This window comes from Calonectris borealis, chromosome 4, assembly GCF_964195595.1.
Source record: "Calonectris borealis chromosome 4, bCalBor7.hap1.2, whole genome shotgun sequence".
Classification (NCBI taxonomy): Eukaryota; Metazoa; Chordata; class Aves; order Procellariiformes; family Procellariidae; genus Calonectris; species Calonectris borealis.
Window position 1 is genome coordinate 34,206,687 of NC_134315.1, and position 23,291 is coordinate 34,229,977.

The 23,291-nt window shown below is 39.3% G+C and overlaps 1 protein-coding gene across 3 annotated transcripts; it reads right to left on the reverse strand.

Moving 5' to 3' along the window:
- Positions 1 to 1,434: 1,434 nt before the first annotated feature.
- Positions 1,435 to 23,239, reverse strand: CNOT7 (CCR4-NOT transcription complex subunit 7). Of its 3 annotated transcripts, none has more exons than XM_075149167.1 (7): positions 23,148 to 23,237; positions 21,885 to 22,093; positions 21,389 to 21,582; positions 18,104 to 18,265; positions 11,904 to 12,048; positions 6,988 to 7,098; positions 1,435 to 4,225 (listed from the first exon to the last, which is right to left on the reverse strand). In XM_075149167.1, the coding sequence occupies exons 2-7, from the start codon at positions 21,999 to 22,001 to the stop codon at positions 4,097 to 4,099; spliced, it is 858 nt and encodes a 285-aa protein (XP_075005268.1). In that variant the 5' UTR covers positions 22,002 to 22,093; positions 23,148 to 23,237; the 3' UTR covers positions 1,435 to 4,096. The 3 variants fall into 3 exon arrangements, with proteins under 3 accessions (XP_075005268.1, XP_075005269.1, XP_075005270.1); XM_075149168.1 differs by lacking the exon at positions 23,148 to 23,237 and adding an exon at positions 22,975 to 23,115; XM_075149169.1 differs by lacking the exon at positions 18,104 to 18,265 and having other exon boundaries at positions 23,148 to 23,239.
- Positions 23,240 to 23,291: the final 52 nt, after the last annotated feature.

A 23,291-nucleotide genomic window follows, 5' to 3' on the forward strand; every position in this document is an offset into this window, starting at 1 on the left:
ACAGTCCATGCTATACAACATGAAGTAACCACTCAGCCTTCACTGCGTGAACTGTCCTCTGGGTGACCAATAAGCATAGGTACCTTGTGGGTGCAGAACACCCATACTCATGCCTCATCTACTTCAGACGTAAGGACCCAGTGCAGTCTACGTAAGTGTGCTCTAGTATCATAGAAGAGTCTTAGCATCGGAAGGGACCTGTGGTGATCATCTAGTCCAATACACCGTCTCACAGGAGGGTAAAATACAGCAAGCTGGTCAGAAATTATTTGCCCTTCATAAATCCAGGCTGATTACTCCCAACCACCTTCTTATCCATTCTATGTTTGGAAATGGTTTCTAGGACTATCTGCTCCATCACCTTCCCAGGGATCGAGGTGAGGTTGTCCAGCCTGCAGTTCCTCCTCACCCTTTTTGAAGGTAGGAGTGACATCTGTTCTCTTCCACTCCTCAGGAAACTACTCTTATCACCATGACCTTTCAAAGATAACAAGAACAGCCTTGCAATGACATCAGTCAGCTCCCTCAGCACTTCTGGGTGCATCCTATCAGGTCCTCTGAACTTCCTTATGTCCAATTTGTTTATATGTTCCTAAACTGATCCTCCTCCACCAAGGATAAGCCTTCCTTGTTCCAGACTTTCCTAGGCATCTCAGGGACTTGGGATTCCTGAAGGCAAGTCTTAAGAGTAAAAAACAAAGCACAGAAGGCAAAGGCCTTTTCTATGGCCTTTTCCCTGTCCTTTGTCACTAGGTCTCCTGCCCCTATTCAGCAGTGGTCTCACATTTTCTCTAATCTTTCTTTGCTCCTGATGTCCCCGTAGAAGCTTTTCTTGCCCCTCACCAGATTCAACTCCAGATAGCCTTTGGCCTTCTTAGCCCAATCCCTGCACACTTAAAACAGTGTCCCGGCTTTCACCTTTCATAGACTTCCTTTTATGTTTGAGTCGAGTCAGAAGCTCCTTGTCCATCGATGCAGGCTTCCTGCCACTTTCGTTTGATTTCCTGTGTGAGGGAATGAACCATTCTTTAGCTTGGAGTAACCAGTCAGATAGGATTAGAGAAAGTTCTTGAACGTCAGAGGTTATAGGTCATCCCCAAATTCATACGGTAAAAAGCCTCAAAGACTCTGAATATGTTTCAGACCTATTTTCTTCCGTCTCAAAGATCCTTCTTGCCTAGTTTCAACAAGCAAAGGGATTAAATGCTTAAACAAAATTTCAATTAAAAAAAAAAAAGAAGTGACAGAGACCATAATGTTCCTGGAACACTCATCTGACTCCAGAAGCCAAAAATACACGTGAATTAAAAAAAAAAGAAAGATCAAATATAACAGGTTTTGATATTGCATTTCTCCTACTCAAACAACAATATATTTTAAATGGATTGGGAAGACCAGAGGCCTGGAAAGAGAATTCTTGTCTCTGAACAAAAAGGTGCATGTCCAGACAGCTGGAACTGTGCCTGCACATTTATTTTGCAAAAGCAATTCTAGCTGTCCACTTTGGAAACAGATTCAGATTTCAGGCTCTGCAGTTTACAAGTAACAGTCCTACACATAAGAAGAAATTACTTTTTTCATAATCTCTACAATTCACCATTTAAATCACTCCTTAATGGAAACTAAATCTAATTTTGCCATGGAAACTGAATGATGCACAGATGTCTCCCCAGCTGTAATCAACTCTCAACAGACAGATCACATTGATCAGACCAAAGGCTCTCACACAGAATAAAGCATAATCTTAGTTTCATGCTCATTGGTGGGTTTTGAGAAAAGCTCTTCTTACAGGAAGAAAACTAAAGAGTAGAATTGCATAAAGTCAAATGCCCCATGAGAATTTTAGGCTAGGGCTTAAGCAAACTCAGCTCAGTCCTGCAGACTGTGTGCTCATTAGCAGCTGGGACACGAGGTGCACACCTATCGTGTATCTTTGGGTTTAGCGTCTTCCAAAAGGAGTCCAACGACAGGTTCATGACGGGAAGCAAAGCAAAGCACGGCACAGCATGTGGGATGCTCAGCAGTCGCTTCAAAATGCATCAACCTTCAGGGGTTCTTCATTCCATGTGTATGCAAATTTTCCACATAAGCCTACAGTTCAAGTGTGAAAAGACACAGATTGATGCCACAGTCAGAATCCATCCCGTTTTCCCATTTGGTAGTCCCTATCTTATTAAGGCCAAAGACAACCGAAGCTAAAACAAGTCACCATCATCTAATGCATAATGGTATTAAAATAAATTACTAATGGGATTTGGATGCCTCAGTAGTAAATTGTAATCACTACTCTTGCAACTCAGGTCAGTAGGAATGAGGTGATTGGAAACACATGAACAGAATTCTGCTCTGAAAGTGGAATCAGTCAGGGAGCAGTGAGTTAGATCATTTTATAAGCACATGGAAGAGAACTATTATGCCTAAACAAAACAGAACACAGAATTTAACTGATTAAATGCAAAATTTTTTCCTGGAATGTGTGTAACAAAACCACCAGTCTGTTGTTATGTAAGAAAACATTTCTTAGGCCTTTATTTACAAAAGCTTTAAAAACAAATACCCTCTGTTATGCAAATTACTTGTTGTTTAAAAAGGACCACCCAGTTACATCATCGTAACTCAATCAAAAAAAAGGTGTTTGATTTTTTGTTTTTAAGTACAAGGTAAAACAGAACAATTTGGCGAACATTTGGAGATTTTTCTACTATTGATTTCCGCGTCGAACACGCACACACAAACGCGCGCGCACGCACACACACAGGCACACAATGTCGCACATTCCATCATTTCAGGCTAGTATTTAGCTATTCAATACCAAAAATCCTTCCTGCACAACTGCTCCGTACACATGCTATGCAGAGTTAAGAACGTACTTTAGGGTCCTTTAAAACAATATATCTAAAATATATTGCTAAGATATACTCAAAAATAAACTAGCATTACACTCCTCAGGTAACTTTATTAGCTATAAGTTATTTATATTTTGTTGTTTTACAACAAGTATCTGTAACATCTGTCTTTGTAGCAACTACAAAAAAAGCACGATTTAATTGTCCTTCTAATTCAATAATTCAATTAAATAGTATTTTTGCAGATCTTTGGGTTTTATCTTCAACTAAACTGACTTTCAAAAATCATCAAATCAAGTACATAATAAATATGACTTCATAAAAAATATTTGAGGTGTACATTACTAGAATAAAAGCTAGGAAGTTAATCAAGGGAAGTGTGCCATTACAAAACTCGTACTATTCCAATATCCTTCAACTCTCAGCTTAATGGCAAAAATGCTAAAGTCACAGCTGTTCTTTTCCTGAAGGGTGTAAAGCTGTTCTTTCAAGCTTCTGTCCCCCATCACAGAGCGGTTTTAAAGCAGCTGACCAACCAGGAGTTGACACGTGCAGGATGTGTTTGAAGATGACTGAACACTAGTAAAATAACAGCAGTTACTATGATTTCAGTAGTTTGTTTTGCTTGACCAAACAGAGGTTATGCAGCGAACAAGTCACGTTCTGTGGGTTGAGATACCAAGGAAATACAGCGTGAAGCTGCTGAACTTGGCAGATGATTGTTTTCTAGCTGAGGGCAAAAGAAAAAACAAAACAAAACTTCAAATAAAACAGAGGATCTGAGTCAGAGTCGCTCTGTAAAGTGCAAATTTGATGGTCCACAATCTTGAATAGCTAAAACGCCTGCATACTGGAAGGAACAGACATGAATGGGGAAATCAGTTACAATCAGTGCCAGTTAATTTGGAGAAGGGAGGGGAAAGAGACAAAAAACTAGAGGATCAATACAGGTAGATGTACCAGACTATTCATTATGATTTAACTTTCCCCTTCTCTCTGCCACACTGATCCTATACATGCTTCTTTACAAATAGGCTAGTATGAGGCCAAAATGTAACCCAGAAAATTTTACATATCAATATCAAGATCAAAATCTGTGATAGGAACAGTCAAGTTTAGTACATAGAAAGGCAGAAAAGAAAGTGTGCTGAGAAAGGGGGAAAAAAAGCCTTATTGTCCAAGGGGTTCAACCAGAGATAAAACCTATATACAAGCATGTAGAGGTCAAAAAGATGGCCTTTCATTTCATGTCATGACTGTTTGTTGGCTTCTTCTTCATATGCATTCCCTGTGCCATTTTGTACATAAGATGACCCCGAACCAAGGCCGTATAAGTGGCCACAATATTTGGCATCGTCAATGTGATCTTCAAAGAACATCTAAAGAGTTAAAAGAGAGATACAAATTATTGCCAAAAGAAAACACTCAGTTTAAATAGAACTATAGAAAGGCTTTAAAATGTTACTTTCTTTTTAGCATAAGATATCAAATCCCAAGGTGCAAAAGATGATACAATTAACATAATAACACACAATCTCAACACATTATCAAAATGTGCTATATGACATGATTCTTTAAAGTAAATCTGTCAAGGAATACAATCAGTCTCCCTGTGCACCTTTCCTGATGAAATGGCCAAATGCAATGTTTTGATAATTTTATATTATCAGTTATCACTCACTTTTCTGCAAGTGCAACAAAGATTTCTCCAACTGATTTCTGTGGAGTTTCTCACAACAGGCCTATGCTTAGCATCCATCATTGCTGCACGTACTCTATTTACTCCTCAGTGTGGGGGTTTTCATCATATTCTGTCTTGAAACAGAGGTATGTCCTGATTTATATTATAAAGGTTTGGGGGCGGGGAGAACATTTGAGCACAAAACCCATTATGGAGATATATTTCCAGCTAGCTCCTCATAGAGGGGGACTTCATTTAAAAAGGAACAGCAACATTAAAGTAAATTTTGCACTAAGACTGCATTTACAGCTTACAAGCCTTAATTGCAAGCTGAACTTTTCAGCAGAAGACATATGAAACCCCATCATATTCTACCTTTCAGACTTAGGTTTTCAAGCAAAACCACAAATACCTTACAAAAAAAAGACAACACACATACACAAAAATTCTTCACCCTAAAAATTTCACAGCAACCCTGGCCATCCCAGTGGTTGACATTTTAAGTCATCATCAACATCAGAAATCTAAGGCAGCCAGAAGCATGCAGGAGCTGGGTGGACACAACACACAATCTAAATGCAGAGGAGTGCAAATACCACCCAAGCTGAAAACTTCTCCCTTTAAGCTTTGCTCTTAGCAGCACAGTCTGAATGGAAAGTCCTATACAGCAGGAACTGAAGACCTCAGTTAAAAGTTCTAAAGCCCCAGCAGTTCTTCAAGAAATAAACAGGTAGGAAGACACCAGAACAACAGCTCTACTGTTGTAGTATCAGTATTTAAGTATTTCTGATTTTTTTGGCTGGGACTCAAAATCCCAGCAAGTTGCAACTCCTTCACAACAATTAGTAACACAGTAGTAACACATTTATTAATTTTGCACCTCTAAAAGCATTGTAAAATGAAGTTTTTTCACTCAGAAATACATTGTTAAACAATGAATTCTATTGAAAAGGCTTTAAAAATGCACATTAAATATATTTCTCTCTGCTGACTACTGTGTCCTTATTTAGAAATGCTGTATTTGCAAAGAATCTCTGAAAATACTGAAAAAAATAATCATAACCAATCCATCTTTGTTGGCTTAATTAAGCAAATGCTTTGCTCTAAAAAACCTCAAAGATTTCTACTTCTCCCAATAAGAGCTTTTGGTAAACAAATTCAAGAAGCTAATTTGCCATGTAACACAAACTGCAGCTCATTAGAGAAACAATAATGGGTTTGAACCTTTTCCTCTAGAAAACTAACTTGAAAGGCAATATCTTAGGCATGATTATCATATACTTCCTCTTTCCCTTTATTTGCTTTGGATTTTGTTTCAAATTCAAGAGTGAAAGATTAACAATACCGGGCAGACAGCAGTTAGCAGCACTGGGCTTGGATCGTACCACAAACACAATCCTCTCTATTGCATCTGTAGCTCATGACCTGCTTGACAACTACAACAGTTCCAGCAGAGGCAGAACAGAGTGTTGCGATGAGCAAACCAGCTTAAATCACAGCATTTATTTTTCACCTGCTGTCTCACCAGTATTTGTCAGAAACTCGTGGTCATTTTCTCCTTTATACAAAAGGCTGGATTACAGAAGGTAGACACCTCAGCATACAACACTAAACCTTATTAAAAGATGAAGTTTGCTATTGCCATCCGTGGTAAATGATACCAAATCGCTGCCAGAACGCCATGTTCAGATGCACTGACATTTGACCAGTGCAACTGCTTTCCAGAAGAGGCCCCTTCAATATTTGTTTGTTCTGCTAATGCAAGATATCCTAGTATCTTCCTATTGCATGCAGACAAGCAGCAAGGATACATGAAGCTTGGAAGACCTGATTTTCCTTGCTGCAAACCTTGAGTTAATTGATTGATGTATAATCTTTTAGAACCTGAGTTACTCTGTGCTTTACTCAATGGTAAGGAACAAATTCACGGACATTCTCTACAGCAGTCTGAAAGTCATTATTTAATACACCTGTAGCCTTGCAAGTTTAGCTAGAAGTGGCTAGTCCAGACACTCTTTCCCCCGTCAGGCCTGTCACAAGCAGCACTGCACACCAGCTGGGTATTACACTGAGCAGAAGCTCAAAAAAAATTGGCTTGACTACGGTTACCCAGAAAGGAGTCTGGCTCCAGCAGCTCATAACTCACTGCAGCAGCCACCTAAAAAAAGGTACCCTGCAAAACAGGGAAGGAAAAAAAACCCACAAAAACCCCAAAAGCTGGGCACAGGCTGGAAACAGGAAGCAATACTCACTCACAGCAGCTAAGCAGGGAATCAATAGGGCTGGTTCACACTTACTCTGGGGAAAATACAGGTGGTCTTATTTTTGTCAAGAAAGGAGTGGCTCCTGAAGCCCTTCAGAGACCTCCTTAAAATAGGGTAGACTTATGAGAATCAACAATTCCATCTGACTATCACAGCACGTTACTATCATGGAGATAAAACCAATACGTCCACCTACTTCTCTCATTTTGAAAAAGGCCATTCCTGTGAGTAAAGAATCAGATCCTGCCTGATGCTGTGGTCCTATCCTTTCCAGCTCTAACTGCTCAGCCACTTCTTGTAATCCACCCTGAAAAAGAAAACATTTTTGTTAACTGCTGAAAAAAATTAAATCAGAAAACTGAACAGCTATATTTGGGAAAATCTGTTACACAAGTCATACAACCTCAGGTATATTTTAACATTTGCACAGTAGCTGAAACAGTTATTATACTAGGTAAATACACACCTGGAGAATCAAACTTTCAGTATCAATAGCAGCATTAGAATTCTGTGTCAGTATTGGTTAAATAAAGCAGTATCTGTGACCAACAAAACTATTACTCCTTCATGTTCCAGCTTCTCCAGTAACCAGATGTCATTACTTAGCAAAACAATTCCTTCAAGATGTTGAAAAGACTGGCAATGCTGAAGAACAAAACCAGGTGTTCCTGTACTCCTTCTATTTGAATGAAAGTTTAAAAGGTAAAAACGTTGTTCTACAAACACAAGAATTCAAGTGCTTACAAATGAGGTGCCCATATGCCTCCATGTTTTAAAGTATCTAGGTTTCCTTTGAAACCGACCTTTTTTTTTCCACTTACCTTTCAACAATTAAGTTGAGGGTTTTTCCACTTCCCTTCACAAAAACTGAGAGTATCCTTAAGTATCTAGAACACTACAGGGAGTCCAGGAAAACGTTACACAACAGGCATTTAGAAACCAAGTGGTAAAGTCAAAAAAGGAAGAAAGTGCCCATTCCACCTCTACAAGATATTCTACCCCTCTTTAAAGTTTGTTTCATAGCTGCCATAAGAGGATAGGGAAAAAAACATGCCAAAAAATCCATCGTCTTGCAGCTAGTTTTCTAAGATACTAAAATCCAATGGTATAGCCAGCTTTTCTATTAGAGATGTATATTTAATAGTCACATGTGTAATGAAACCTACTTCTTAAAAAAGTATATAAACATCTCACATACAAAAAGGGAACAATTTAAAACAGTAATTGTCTGCTTTGAATGTTGATACATGGCTTAAAAGGACAGACTGTGAAGCTGTAAACACCACTCCAAAGCTGCAAATCTATCTGCTCGCAAGGGTAAAACTTCTCCAGTTTTGAAGCAAATTTTTTTTTTTAAGCCCAGTAAGCTGATGTGAAAGGCTATCCCCTTAAGTGCAGAGTGACCAAATAAACTTCTTTTTAGTGCCCCTCAAAAAGGCAATAACCACTACGTGTGGAAGCAAATCTGTCACAAGTCGGTTTGGTTTTACATAGATAACACAGATCAGTTGAAGGACATGTTATACTGTAACTGCAGACTTTTAATGCTGTAAGCTACACTGTGAGCACATAATTTTGTACATCCATTCTTTTTTTAATCATTAAGCAATAAAGCTACTGGAAATAGACTAAAGCACATGCACATTCTTTAAGGTCTAGAAAGATCAAAAAAACAAAGACAAAATCCTTAGTGCTGCCATAAGCTTTGCAAGGCAAAAATGTTGCACAGAAGCAATGCTTTTAAAGACAGACTGCCTAGTATCCAAGTTCACCTTTCCTTCCACTCTTAACCTGTTTCAAGTACAGGAAGGGAAGCAGTAAGAGGCAAAAGCATAACAGTCAAAGTTAAAACTCACAGAGCAATAAAAGAAAGTCTGACCTGAAAATCAGATCAAACATTATGAAAATTCCTGTAAATCTTAATGCAACAGGTTTTTGTTTTGTTTAAAAGGTGGAAGCTTCAGTAATAACATTCCCAACTAACACCTATAAACCAACATGAAAACCTAGTACTGGTATGGCTAGTTTTATTCCAGCTTGAGCAACTGGAATATAATTTACAGAAGTTTAAGGTAAGAGTAAGTCTATACACTATACAGTTAAGCACTGAAGCTACCTTGTTTTCTTTATGTGCTTGGATACAACATTTGAACACTCAAACATGCTCTGTTATTTAACTTACACACTCAAAAACATGCTGAGGGCTGGTGGGCAGGAGAAAAAAGTGCATCTCGGATACAAGCACGTTCTCCGCTTTCTAACTCCAATAATGAGCTGTTAGAGTTAGCAACAGCGGTTAGGCCCACACCCTTTCAAGGCACCATTTTCGGCTCCTAAACCCTCTACTTCCTCAAGCTGTGAATAAGCAGTGCCTCATCATCAGGTTCTGCTATCTACTCTAGCTTCAAATAACTTCGAAGAAAAACACTCAAGAAAAAAAATCAGTAATATTTACACAGCAGCTGCAAGCTCTGGAATGTAGACTTAGTAATTCAAAATTTACAGTAACAGCAGCCTACAGAAGAATGCTTTGAAAATAGCGCTTTTAATGGTATATATCTATTTGTAAATATATCACACACCACTTTGGTGTGGAACTTCCTGGTCTATAACTGAAATAATTACAGAATAAAATTTGGCTGTCTCTGAAAATTAATAGGCTATTGAGATTCTCTTTCAGGCAAGATTTTTGCACTCCAGATATGAACATTTTACTCTTGGAGGAGAAGGACAAATTCTTCCCAAGTTTTCAGAGCATCGGTCTTTCCAAGAAAAAGGCCACAGAATAATTTACATAATCACATGACCATAGTCGACAGCAAATCCAGTTCAAACACTGGTTTCATGGCACTCATACCAGAGTTCATTGTTCTGTCCAAACCCCCATATTAAAAGTAAGTTTCCAACAAGGCCTATAAATCTACATTACTTAGAGTTGCCGTTACTATCAAAAGATTTGGAATTGTCTACATAGAAAGATTTTTAAAGAACAAGCACGAGTTGAACCTATACTACATTAATATCTCAAGTTAACTCCCAATCTGCATGCCAGTAAAGTACATTCATGTCCATTTCAGTTAGAGTAACATACCGTAAATTCACAGACTACTCAATTCCACAAAAAGAGCACCAAACAGCTCCCCAATCCTGAAGCATATTTCTCTTCTCAATGCCAAAAATTCTTTTTTGGGTGTGTGGGGGCAGGGAGTGGGGGACCTACAGCAAGTCTGTGACTTTCATAGGAAAAATAACTTAGACAAGTCAATAAAGGACAACTGCACAGCAGTTCAATTCACTGCAATTTAATAGAGATTGTAAGTGACAGACATTAGGAGACAGCGCATGCATTTTTAGAGTCACAACACTGAATGTTTAGCAATTTGTTTCAGACAGCTGCTCTCAGTACAGTACAAGTCCACCATCATTTCATCACTGGTAAATTTGGAGGGGTAGGGCAGTCCACATCCCCTCCCCTGCTGTCATTACCAGTCTGCAGGTTAGGTGACAGGATCAAGATTTACTGAAGGAAAGCTGACCTATATATTCAGCTCTGAAAAAAAAAAAAAATCACCCTTGTTCTTAAGGTTTGCTGAAATAAGACCTGTGAAGGTTTTACTTGTCTTCCAAAAAACATGAGTGTCTCTAAACAATGCAGGTTACACACTACTACGTCTTAATGAAACGACAGGAAATACAATCCCCTCCTCCCCAAACCCACTGGGAATGTCACCTCTGGAATGGTGACACGGATGTCATTCTGTCACCTTCCCTACATCACTAAAGTTGGATGATACATTCTGTATAATCTATACATACTTAGTAAGTGTATCGCCACCACTAAGACAGCAGATGCTTTACTTTGCTTCACCAGGAATGAGAAAGTGAGAGCATTTTTTGTTTGGGGTTTCCCCCCCGTCCCTCCTCCTGAAGTTTATCAATATTGCATTTTTTCTTCTGGCCTCTGTGGAAAAAAACTGTTTCTAAGACGTTCTCTAATACTCAGCCATTTGCCCGGCTGATTATACCAATAACAACTCTAGATGAACACAAGTAGGTATACTTTTCTTACTAATTGGAAGGGAGGTCTCCATTTTCAACCTTAATTTGATTAACAAAAGGATTTACACACTTTACTTCCCACACAAGTAGGCTACTACTTAAAAGTGACACACTCTATTAGTTTAACTCAGAAAGAAACAGAGGACTATACACCCCACACAGGTCACTAGTTCAGCACGATGAAGTGGCAAGCCATCCCTTAGTTAGGATTTGGTTGTACTACAGTCCGTGTCCTCTTTTTCCTGCAGGTTCTCATTAAGAAAGCCTAGAGAATCGAGTTACTTTCCACAAAAGCAGCAAGTCATTAATCACCTCAGATGAACGATGCACCTCATTCCAGCAGCAGTCCAGACTCTTAGAGTTCTTTGGCAAGTAAAGCTGTTAACAATCCCTGTAGCATCTTTCTTTCATTTGCAGTCTTCCCTTCACATACTTAGTTCCAGTTTCCATTCATTGTCCAGTCCAATAAAGTATCCAAATTTTATGCCTGATAGAGTAAGCCAATTAGTAACCCCGCTGGCCTGACATGAGAGATTAGTTTCTGGTACTGCATTTTTTTCTAGAAGTCACATGTTGTCCCTGAACATATGCTGTTGTTTATCTTTCCTTATGGGGCCATCTGAAACATTCTTCACTCCATTCCTCTTCCCAAGACACTTCCACAGCATCATCGTTGCAATTACCTTTGCCAAGACGACTGCAGTCCTTTAGTGGACTGCACAATGAGGAAATAAGAGTATATGAAATCCATCAATTCTTATGACTCAAGAAGTGAAGGATCAATTCCAAACATAGGTTTATCATCTGTCAACAAAGACTGGATACTATAAATACAGTATCAACATGCTATTTTTAACTGGTAAGCAGTTATGAAAATCGATGTGTGCTCCTGCCTGCCTCTATCAATAGCCTTTAATATTAAATATATAAAGTTTGAGACAACAAAGTTGTTTAATAGGTATTATCAAAGCAAAACCAGAAAATAAGTATTTTTAGCAGAAAGTACTCTCTCCAAAAACAAAATTTGTTCTGAGCCATTAACAGATTACTTACCTTCAGATTTTTGCAACTCTTCATGAGATATTTTACATCATAGATGACAGGGAAAAACAATCGCAGTATCTCAAAGAAGTCCAGCTCTTCTTCAGGTAAATTAGAGTTTGTCAGGATTTTGATTAAATAGCCGAAGTCATATCCACTGCAAATCAATAACAAAAACAATATAAGCAAATAACTTAGAAGCATCCTTCTCACTTCCAACATCAAGACTTTATTACACATCAACAGGACATTTTTCTTAATTTCAATGCAATTAAGACTGACTCTTACAAAAGACTAAGCCTCCTTGTAAATAGCCCCATTGAAGCTTTCAGGGAAAACATTTTAATTTAGTCTCAATAAGGCCAAGTGAAGAAACAAAAAAGGATCTGCCTAGAGGAGCTTCTCCAAATCCTGAAACAAGGTAGCGCTGCTGGGGCTTCATCTGACAACAAGAACGTAAAACGGAAAGACTCCTAGCTGGTTCCTTTCACACAGACTAGAGTTTCTCACTAAAACCTGAATGAGATAGAGACACTTCTACAGTTCTTGAAATCCAAAGGATTCATGAGTTTCCAGAGCCAACACATGTTTATGCCTGGAGGCAAGTTTCACCCTCCGCAATGAAGAGGAGCAGATTGTCTTTCAACTTTCCCAATTCAATCAGCACACAGTTAGACAACTGAAAAATTTTAATATTTTGTAGACTATTACTCCTTTCGGAGGCAAGGACAAAGTAAATTGGAAAATTTTTTGTGTGTACATATAAATTAGAAGGAGGCAGCAAGATAACTGAGCAGTAAAGGTTTGGTAGAAGAAACTGAGATATTATATATAGTGTGGTGTGTGTGTAATAGAGAGAAGAGTTTGGCAAGACTTCCTTCTCAGTAGCTTGACTGAAGAAAGAGGACATAGGAACGAGGTGTGGAAGTAAAAAGGGAAATCATGTGCTTTTACAGAGGATTATGAAAGGAAACAGAGGGTTTAAAGCATAGGAAAGACAGATGCCAGGTATTAAGCAGGACTGAACACCACAACAAAAAGCAGTGATGACTAGTTATCCTTTTCCCTAGAAGCCAGAAATTACAAGACAGATTATTCATGATCTGATCATGAACCTGATCCATCCTGATCCCTTGTACTTGCAGGATTGTTCATGAATATACACACTGAACTAGATGGGGGACTGATACGTTATCTTGTTATTAGGTTTGCATTGAACCAAATCAGTTCCTAGATTATATTGACATGCAATTTTAAAAATGTCTGTACTAACAAAGAAGACAAAAAGACGCAGCAGGGCTGCCTCTACTGAAGGCTGCATCAGTTTTGCTACTTAAGGAACCTTAGCGTATAGCTGAGAGACAAGGTTCTCTCAGGGGGGCCACTACAGACTCCAAATTCCCAGTTTAAGACTTCGTGTTCGTTCTTGGTTACATGAGGATCATACTTAAAACCAAGAATTTTGCAACTTAGTAAATCTTGACTGAGATCTTTAACTGTGAGATGAGCAATACAGAAGACAAAGTAGTTAAGAGCACTGTACTACTGATCCTGCAGATATTTAGCACCCACAAAGACTGGCGACTTCTGATGCAGGCTCAAGGCTTTAGCTTGCATACTCAATGTAAAGAGGATTGCTTTTTGTACCTTTTGTATACGATGGAATTCTCTACATCACCTTTATCTTATGAATTTCCAGACAGAGGGTAGAAAATCTTGACCATACTGGGAATAAATGGGTTGTTTGCTAAAAGTCCACTTATACAAGATATACAGAAGGTACGGACTATTGCAGCTCTCCCATGGGGGTTTCCAGTGCTCTAAACAGGAATTTCATGTTGAATGAATCCTGCACTGCATCTGGTGCTTTGAAGTTGAGCTGGCGGCACTCCAATCTCCATAGCAGCAGCCACTGGCCAGGGAGCAAAGGAGCCAAAGATAAAGAAGGATTTCAGCCGAATCTTACAAAGCAAAAACCTGTAGTATACTTGGCAAAACAGTGGCTTGGAAGCTTAATTTTATTAGATCACCTATTGGGGGAGGGTGCAGGGGGGAGAAGCGTAGTGGGGAAGCCTGTATCAGCATAAAGCCCTCTATAGAAAAAGAAAAGACAAAAAGCCACATTAGCAAAAAAAGGCTGTTCAGAAAGATGCAAAAAAGACTGTTCAGGATTAAGGATTTAGTCCTCTAGAGATTAGAGAGCTTATTAACTCATTGAATTCCTGACATCAGTCATCCCTGTGGCTCAAATTTTTTTACTCCCCTCCTCTTCCAAAAAAAAAATTATGTACATAACTGAATTACTAGAAAACAGATGCTCTCAAACACTTCCAATTTCTATTCAGAAGGAAGTACTGTAAGAAAAGAAAAGTCAAGATTCATTTACTACTTGTATTGAGAGGGAGCAGGCTATCATACATCTGCAATTTTGATGAAGAATATATTTTTCCCCTGGAGATTGTAGCAGATTCTTTCATTCTAGGATTCTCATACAGAAAAAGGGAACAGGATATCTGAATAGTGGATTTAACAGGCATGATTACCCTTCCATTGCATGACAGCATTCAGTCAGATATCTGTTCTTGGATCCTAAGCATGGGTCAGCTCAACCAAATGATGTTTCACATTCCTTAAGTTCCAGCTGCTTACACTTAGTCCCATTGTGCTCGTAACAATCATCACAAACCACACTTCACTAATCACAATGTAGTATCAAGGCATTTACATAATCTTTTTAGTATACTTTTCAGGGGTCATATGCTCCAGTCATCCAAGCTTACACACACATAAGAACTGTCACTCCAATTCAAGACTAAGATATATCTAGTTCAAAAATTTTTGAGTGGCCACTGCTAAATGCTAGCAGACAAGTAAGTCAGTCCACAGTGAGCAATTATGTAATTACCTGCTCATTAAAGAAGTTTTCTTCTAATCCTCTAACAGGCAATTAGTGGTTGGTTTATACCCTGAAACACACAGGCTTAAAAAGCTTTCACCATTTCTAATATAATTACCTAAAGTTACTTAGTACAGCTAGCCACAATCCCTGGAGCTATACAGCAACATAAGCACTCTTACAACCACTTTTTTTTTTTTCCTTCGTTTTTCACTGAACATGGACAGCTGTAGGCAACAAGACCATGGAAAAGATCAAAGGCACCTGTATTTCTTTCCCTTACTATCCAGAAATAATTCAGATAGCCAATTAACAATGAATTCTACTCAAGCACCAACAGTCTCTGAAATAAATCAAAACTTGACAGAGCTGAGAAAGCTTTACTTCATTTTATAACTGGCTAATAGAAATGATCCAACAGAATAAATTTTACTAAAATCAGTCAGACACAAATGATTATTGAAATACAATAGCTTGGAACTTTCCAGCTTCCCAAAAACATCTGGGTTAAGAGGCATGTTTGCACAGAGCCTCCAAAGGTAGATTGAGAAGGTTGCACACAGGTGGACACTCAAAGCTTCAGCAGATCAGTCAGTTGAACATCCACAAAAACGGCGTTTGAGCTGTTCTGTTTTATAACTTAAGACTGCCAAGCACTCACAGCTCTCTTCACTGTGACAAGAATCAGAAATTCAGGGCTTCCCCCTCCTCTCTCACCGACTCAAATACACAAAAGATTTGATGGAGCCGCTTATGAAGTTGCAGTATACAAGAATCGGTGACAGGGCAAACGTTTCTTCACTGACACCTGGCAGAACTGCAGTTCCACACAGATTTGCCAATAGGTCAGGATGCCAAGGCAGCTACACCAAATGCAGAGATAAAAACCACACAAAGAAAACTGTTTGAGAAGCTAAGAGCTTATAAACAAACTACACAAGAGTTCAAGAAAATCAAAGACTGGGAAATGAAACAAAATCAAAACATAACCTCACACTCTGAGAAAGCAGTAATTCCCCTCTGCTCACTTCCTGAGAGACTCATAAATTTTGAGGGTTAGTAGTAATTAAAGCATTTTAAGGAACCAGAAGCAATAGCACAGTCAGCAACTACCAAGCACAGCTTTTTCAGCAGTTAAAGTAGTACCGCATGGAAACGAATTTTCAACTAAGTTGTCCCACTGTTTAAGTTTCCACTGATAGAACATAATCACAACCAACCTAAGATATATTTAGAAACACCTGTTTCCTATTCTTTATGGCACATTTTAAGTGACCCATGCTCATTTATAGCTTTGTGCAATCTTAGCTTCCTCAGAACTTAACCCACTACGCCAGGGTTTTGTGCTCAAGGTAATATCAAGATGCTGTCAAGCACAAAAGCCTTTAAACACTCTCCGACTTCAAGCAAAGTTGTGGGTAACCAGTGTTTGACAAATACTTGCTGGAATAGCTGTCTTAAGAGGATTTCTAAAGACATTTTCAGTGAAGTCCACAACAGAAACTCATTTTAGTACAGATGAAACTGGCCTTTAATAAAGCCATTCCAAAAACCCTTCATAAGCTGCACTAGTAAAAATGGCATTATTGCACATAGTTTGCACTACACTTCAACCAGCATATTAGCCAGGAATCACACACAATCAATATAATTATCCTTTAAAAAGAATCCCTGGTTTAGAAATGGCTCAGGTATTCTTTTGCTAGGATAGCTTACTCTGGGCCATTAAAGTTATTAGGCGATATTGGAAAAACAACATTTTGTAGCTGTAGCTCCTCCTACATGGCAGTGTCTGTTGATGTACCAGTCACATGCATAACATGCCTCCCCTCCCGTTCTCTTGAACCATCCAAGTTATTTTACTGTAGTCAAGTGTAAATCACAAATATGCATGTAAGAGCCCATAATAATGGGTTTAAGACACTGAAAGAAAATTAATTCACTAATTCAGCCTTGGTAGTTATTTTGACACAGTTCATGGCATTCTTGTTCCAGTATTTTTCCCCAAAGTGCTACCCTAGTAGCAAGATAGCAAGAGTAAGATTATTTGGAGTCATATGGTGAGTCAAGACAGCTGCAAGTGGAAGATACAGGCAGATTAGATAACAAGCGTACTCAAAGAGGATCCTCTTTTTCTCTTTCTGTTAACTGTCTTTTCTCTCCCCCCTCCTCCCCCCTTTTTCGAAAGTCAGTCTAACACTTGCTTTCTACAAAGCAAGTCAAAATGATGACTTCTGCAACAGGCTGTTATATGCCCCTTTATACTACTGTTTTACGTTCCTTGCTGACGCAATCCTTATTTTTCAGTTGGTTAATAACGTAAATACTTCTCTAATTCCATGTGACTTTCTCTCCTCCAACCTCCCCTCCAAGATTTAATATTTAAGGCTGAAGAATTTGGGTTTTTTCTAATTTCGTCATCTACATATTACCACCCATTAATGTAGCATGTGTGATAAACAAGAATAAGGCTGTAAGGAAACTACTAGTCTCAGCTAAAACATTCGCTCTACCTTTGTTGATTTGCTTAGCAGCCGGCATTTAAGATGTCAACTTGAGGGTATTAAATAGCAATAAGCCTTTAAAGCCACTGTTCCTTGAAAAAAGTGCAAATTATCTCTGGCACGTAGTTGAATATACAATGACTATTGCATAAGTTTTAAAGTGTTAAATCTTATTAACACCCGAAGATCTTTTGTATCTTGACAGATTCACAGAGATTTAGCATTTGCATTTCTATTTCTTCTTGGAAGATGAGTTCCTGTGATGGAATAAACAGTAAAATATATTCATTACTGCAGCTAGAATTAAGGCTTATCAGGGCTCTCCTTCCAAGCTGAGTAATTTTCAGCTGCCCAGATTACCAGGAGATTTAAAACAAATTTAAAAGTGTTTTATAAAACTCTTCACTGATAATTCTGCAGTCTCTCCCGTGAGACAAACAATATTTGCTCAAGAATTGCTTAGGAATAGTTTGCTTTTATCATTGTTACTATTATTACTTGCATGAGTGATATTAAAAGATACAATGCCACCTGCTGGCTTCTGAGTTTCATGTTTTTCTGGTTTACAGTTTTCTGGTTACAATGTAAACACCAAAAATAAAACACCAGTACCACCCTGTACGCTCCACTCTTCTAATACAGAATGGTGCTACAGGTATTACAGCAGAAATAGTTTTTTAAGTCTTACCAACCGAGATATGTGCTATATACAGTATCAGATGTATACCACTTAACATATGAGATGTGAAGCCCAAGCTTTAGAATTCAATAACCAATATTGAAAACTCAAATACTTAACATGCAGAATTTACCTATGGAAGGAAAGCCACTTGACTCCTTCACATAGTACAACTCCTGATGTCATAAGCAGTTCTGCAAAGTACTGTGTCTCAATTCCTTCTTCCTCATGCTTTTTAAACTGGATACCAGATGTCGTCAACAGTTCAATAGAGTCCTGGGCATACATATCTTCTCTAAAAACAGAGAGAGGAAAAGTAAATTTTCAAAATCTACAAGCCTCAGTGATTATAAACCTGGTAATGTTTCTTTTTTGCTATTCATTCCACAGACTTCACTAGCACAGAGCAGAAGCAACTTGACTGTTCCATGTTAATTACAAAACCAATCATTTTTCATAGCTTTTGTTAACCTTCACTAGCATTTCACCATTCCCGGCACCTCCATTCTCACCTCCTTCATAAAAAACTAGTTCTTGCTCCTCTTCCAGTTACCTAGAGCTCCCCTTTTGCAAAAGTACAGAGGAAAGTGAATGTATGAATACAGATATTTTACCGAGTAAGATCCATTACTTGAACTGTGACAAATTAAGTATAACAGTTGAAGCACTAACATGTTACATTATAGAACTATAGGAACAGTACGCTCCAGATCCCAGTGTTGTATTAGTTGTATCACATTTCTTGTGATTTAAGCTTACATAAATGTTCAGACACATGCTCATCAAAACTCCATTCTCACTACAACTGGAAATTGAGTACTTGCTCCATTTAGTCAATCCTTAAAATTCAGGTAGCCTAATGTTTTCTTCCTAAATGACCATCTTCAACTTTAATAGCCATATTTTGGACCTAAAATTTAACACAATGGAAAAAAAGTCCTCTATGCCTTGTTTGATCGCCTCTTATCCCTGTATTTACTCCCTTTACCACTAACATGTTTGTAAACTCTTAAGGATTTTGTGATGAAATAGATGGGGGGTGTTTTCCTAAAGTTTAATCTATATCATCATAACAAAGACATAGAATGGTTAACTGAAAAAAAAAAAAAGCAAACGTGGCTCTACTTAAAAGATGATATTCATATGTCCACAACATACTATTCTACAAAGTCTCTTCAGTGTATAGTTTTCAATTTTAATAAAAAAACAACCAAAACAAACCACAGAAAAATAAAACAGACAGGACAACCAATATATCAAACTTGACTATTAGATTCAGTTGTAGACTTATACTCCTTATTCCTAACAGCAAGTCATCATTCATCAGAACATAGAGCTACATTCTCAAGATGTGTTGTATCTTTTTTTCCTCCCTCCCACACAGCTGCTCATTAGTTCTCCAGCTTTAAGGCATCAGCTTCCCAACACCTGTCCATCTCCATAACACATTAAAGAACCCATCCAAAACAAACATGCCTATTTTACAAAACGAAGTTTTAATTCTAGTTTGTTGCTCTGCACTAATCAGGTGGATAGTTAGTTTAGAGAAATATTTACGCTCCTTAAAAGCACACTATAACAAGACCTGGCTGGAACCACACACAAAAGAACTACCTTCTAGGAACAGCCAACAGCTGTTTTGCTTTAGGAGCAGAACACTGGGCACAGTGCCACTTCCCAAAAGGAAGTTTCTAAACAGACAAAGATAAGTAATTTCTCCACCCATGTAAAAAAAAAAAAAAAAATATCTTCATGTTTCATGCAGCACTTACCTAGCTTACCTTTTTGTAAAAAATCCCCCCAGTGAACTAATAACAAGTTAGTTAGGTGACTACCTGTATCTTGTCTTACTAAGCTGTTTTATCTATGCAGCATCTGGCACAAATGGGTGGAAAACTACTTTTGTTTTCAGTTGCTTGACATTAAGTAGACCTTTGAAGCTTAGAAAGTAAATAAAACATAACACAGGCTCTTCTTCCCAGATCACAGTTTGGAAGTTACTAATTCATTCCTCTTCCTCCCATACTTCACAGGATTAGTATATTCTTCTATTAAGACAATGGGTAACTTCCATACAGCATTTTTATGGCCATGTAAGTTTAGAGATACCAAAATATCAATTCTGCGCTTCCTTTTCTTTCAAGAGGTGCTTCAAACAAAATTAAAAAGAGCATGTCATTCCTCAGACCAAACTGATTTGTGACAAGCCACAGCACTGCTTGTTTAGAAAAGCAGAAAGATCAAGAGATACACCAGCAGTTCTTTTTCTTTGCAAGAAGCCCAATTACTTTGAAAACAAGTCTTTTTATCTGCAGAAAAAAAGGTCTGTTCTCTAAACTTCCTTTGTAGGCTGCAGTTTTAACTCATGTATATCAAGCTGTCCAGTGATCAGCTTGTAACATGACTGCCAAAAAACCCCAAGCCTTCAACATATTTAAGTTTGAGAAGTGTTTGCACCAATACTCAACTCAGGCCATATGAAAACCTATCAGACCAATTATGTTTACTTCAGGAAAAAATTCAAGATACTAGTAACTTTGTCAACTACCTGCTAAAGATATAATTAGAACTCCACAGAAGCATCTCATCCCACTGGAAGAGCTAAGTTTATACTTAAAGGTTTATCACTATAAAAATCACATTGTGAAATAAAGGTCACAATACTATTCCAACAGATAGTAAAAATCAGCTTGCTTTTTAACCAAACTTTACACAAAATAATCCAGAACAAAAATCTCCACAGGAGTTATGCTGTAGAATCAATAATGCCTTTCAACCTATTATAGAAGAAAATTAAAATACAGTAACTTAATAGAATAAGTTGCTTTGAAAACACAAGAACAGCTGCTGCAGTATTAAAAAGTTGACAGTATTTTACTTAGAATATTATCTAGAACTTGTTATGAGTCTTAACACGAAAAATGTTATTTTAAAGAGGACTGAGCACACTTGCTTTAGAACTTGCTGATAACATTTGTCATACTTCTTTTTTAGTCACTTTGGTAAATTTACTTTTTTTTTTTCTTCACGTGTTGGTATTTTCCATTTAAAAATATGCAAAGAACCAACATGTGACTTCTGTAACAACTAGTAAGAGTTAAACTAAGTTAAGGTAGAAGGACTCTGGACTGCTAAATACGAATATGCAGAGCTAACTCTTGCACTAAGTATAAATGCCTCTTTTTAAAACTTTTGTTGAAATTGCTTAGCATTTTTGACCAAATTACCAACAGTAAGACAGACTGCACAGAAATGAGGGAAGAAAGCACATGTTTGGCGACAAAAGTTTTCCTCACATAAAGTATCTATGGTATTCCAATCATACAGATAAGAAGAGCTACTATAGCTTTCACAACCTATAATACATTTTCAGTAAGTCAGAAACATACATTCAACAGCACAGACATTTAACACTTACGTCAAATTAAATTTAAAATTAAATTGCCAAGTTGAAGTTCCTGGAGGGTATTCTCCTTGCTCATTCATAAACGTCAGTCCTAGTTGAATTATTTTTAGCAAGTCTACATTGCAGCGTAATAATTGGTACTGATAGTCTGCGTTGCTTCTGAATTCTCCAATAGGCCTTGCAACTACTCCTGGAAATTCTGTATCCTGTAAAAACAGAATTAAAACTTTAACAAAAGATAACCATAAAAATTTATGCTGCTCATTTTTAATAAAACATCAAGCATCTAACAGTTTCATGGCTGAAGAGTACTGTGTGTAAATTTAGCTTTTAAAAACGTAATAGATTGGGATCGTAATGTTCATACAGCGTTAATTCAACATTAAGAATGCATTATTCTTCCAGTGAAAATGGATGAACAAGTTTATAGCTTTAATTTACTAACATCAAACAAAGTCATCGTGTTTTTTGCAGTAATTTGCTAGATAAACATCAACTGCCCACTTACCATAGCTACATAGTTATACTTCCGTATAACTTGACGAATCTTCTTCATCTCTTCATCCAAGTTACAAGCCCAAACTTCACAGATTCTTTGGCTATGGTCTACGGTAGCTGCTGGCATAGTGGGGGCCTTTAGACACCATACATCAAAAGTTACACCTGACTGAGGATCAGTTTCATAAAGAGGCCTTTAATTATTTATTTTTTTTTAACCTAAGAGACAAAGAAAGCAAAGTATCAAAGTGTAAGTTTTTATTCTTCATTTATCTGAAAAAACGCTTAAACACCAGGATCAAGCTTTATTCTTCAGAATTTCATAAAAGGAGCACAACATAGCCACCAAAACCATCTGAATTTCAGCTATGTGAGTTCAGATTACTAACTTTGTTCCTTGCACAAAGCCAGGCAAACCGGCAAGGCGCACCGGTTCTACAGATAAAAAGAGATACCTGAGCCCACCACGCGTTATTCCCCCACGGATTAGACGGGCGCATTCCCGTGGATCCCACAGCTGCGTGCAACATGAAACTTAGCGGCAAAGCGACTATCAGCGTTACGCCAAACTCGGGCACACTGCGGACGACAAACAGGCGCCCAGGCAGGCGGCCTCCTTCGGCAGGAGCAACTCTTTCAGCTCGTACGGGCTGCGCTAAACCAGAGAGCGGCGCGAGGGGGCCGAAGCACGGCCCGACAGACTCGGACTCACGCCCCGGCTGGGTTCTCGGACGCCTCCTTATGCCTACGAGGCCTGAAGGGCGCCCCGCGGAGCCGCAGAGCCCGCCCTGCACGGCGGGCAGCACCCCTCGATGGGGTACAACCCGGGGAGGGGCTGCCCCGGCTTACCCCCCCGCCCCGGCCCAGCGCAGGGGGAGGCTCCGCTCCCGAGCCCGCCTCCGGCGGCAGCCGCGCGGCCCGCGAAAACAGCACGCGCCCCCGGCGGGCCCTCACGACCGCCGGTAAGGCCGCAGGGCCTCCGCAGGGCTGCCTCAGGCCCGAGCGGCGCACGGCTAGACCGAGGGGAGGAGGGGGGTACCGGACCGCTCTCTGCTCCCAGCTCCCCGCGGCCGCCGCGCCCCCGCCCCTCGCTCACTCACGCCCTCGGGCGGGCCGGGCCGGGCCGGGCCGCGGCGGGTCTGGCGAGGCCCCGCGGCGGCCCCCGACGCCCCAGAGCCGCCAGTCGCCGCGCGAGACGCAGGAAGCGCTGCCCCCGCCGCACAAAGCCATTACATCATCACCGAGCGCCGCACCGCGGCCTTTCCCCCCTCACCTCTGACCGACGGCGGGGGGGGCCAATCGCCGGCCGCACCGCCCCTCCTCCACCCCGCCGCGGCTCGGGTCACGGGCGCGCGGCAGTGACGCAGCCTGCGTGCCGCCGGGGGGGGGCGGAGCGCCGCCGCTCGGCTGCGGGGCG

Excerpts from the sequence above, each read along its gene's own strand:
- CNOT7 (XM_075149167.1), bottom strand. The coding sequence starts at position 22,001 with ATGCCAGCAGCTACCGTAGACCATAGCCAAAGAATCTGTGAAGTTTGG. Across the intron at positions 12,049-18,103 it reads AAGTGGCTTTCCTTCCATAG|TGGATATGACTTCGGCTATT; the intron begins GTAAATTCTGCA and ends ATTGATTTGCAG. Across the intron at positions 7,099-11,903 it reads AGAGTTGCAAAAATCTGAAG|GGTGGATTACAAGAAGTGGC; the intron begins GTAAGTAATCTG and ends TTTCTTTTTCAG.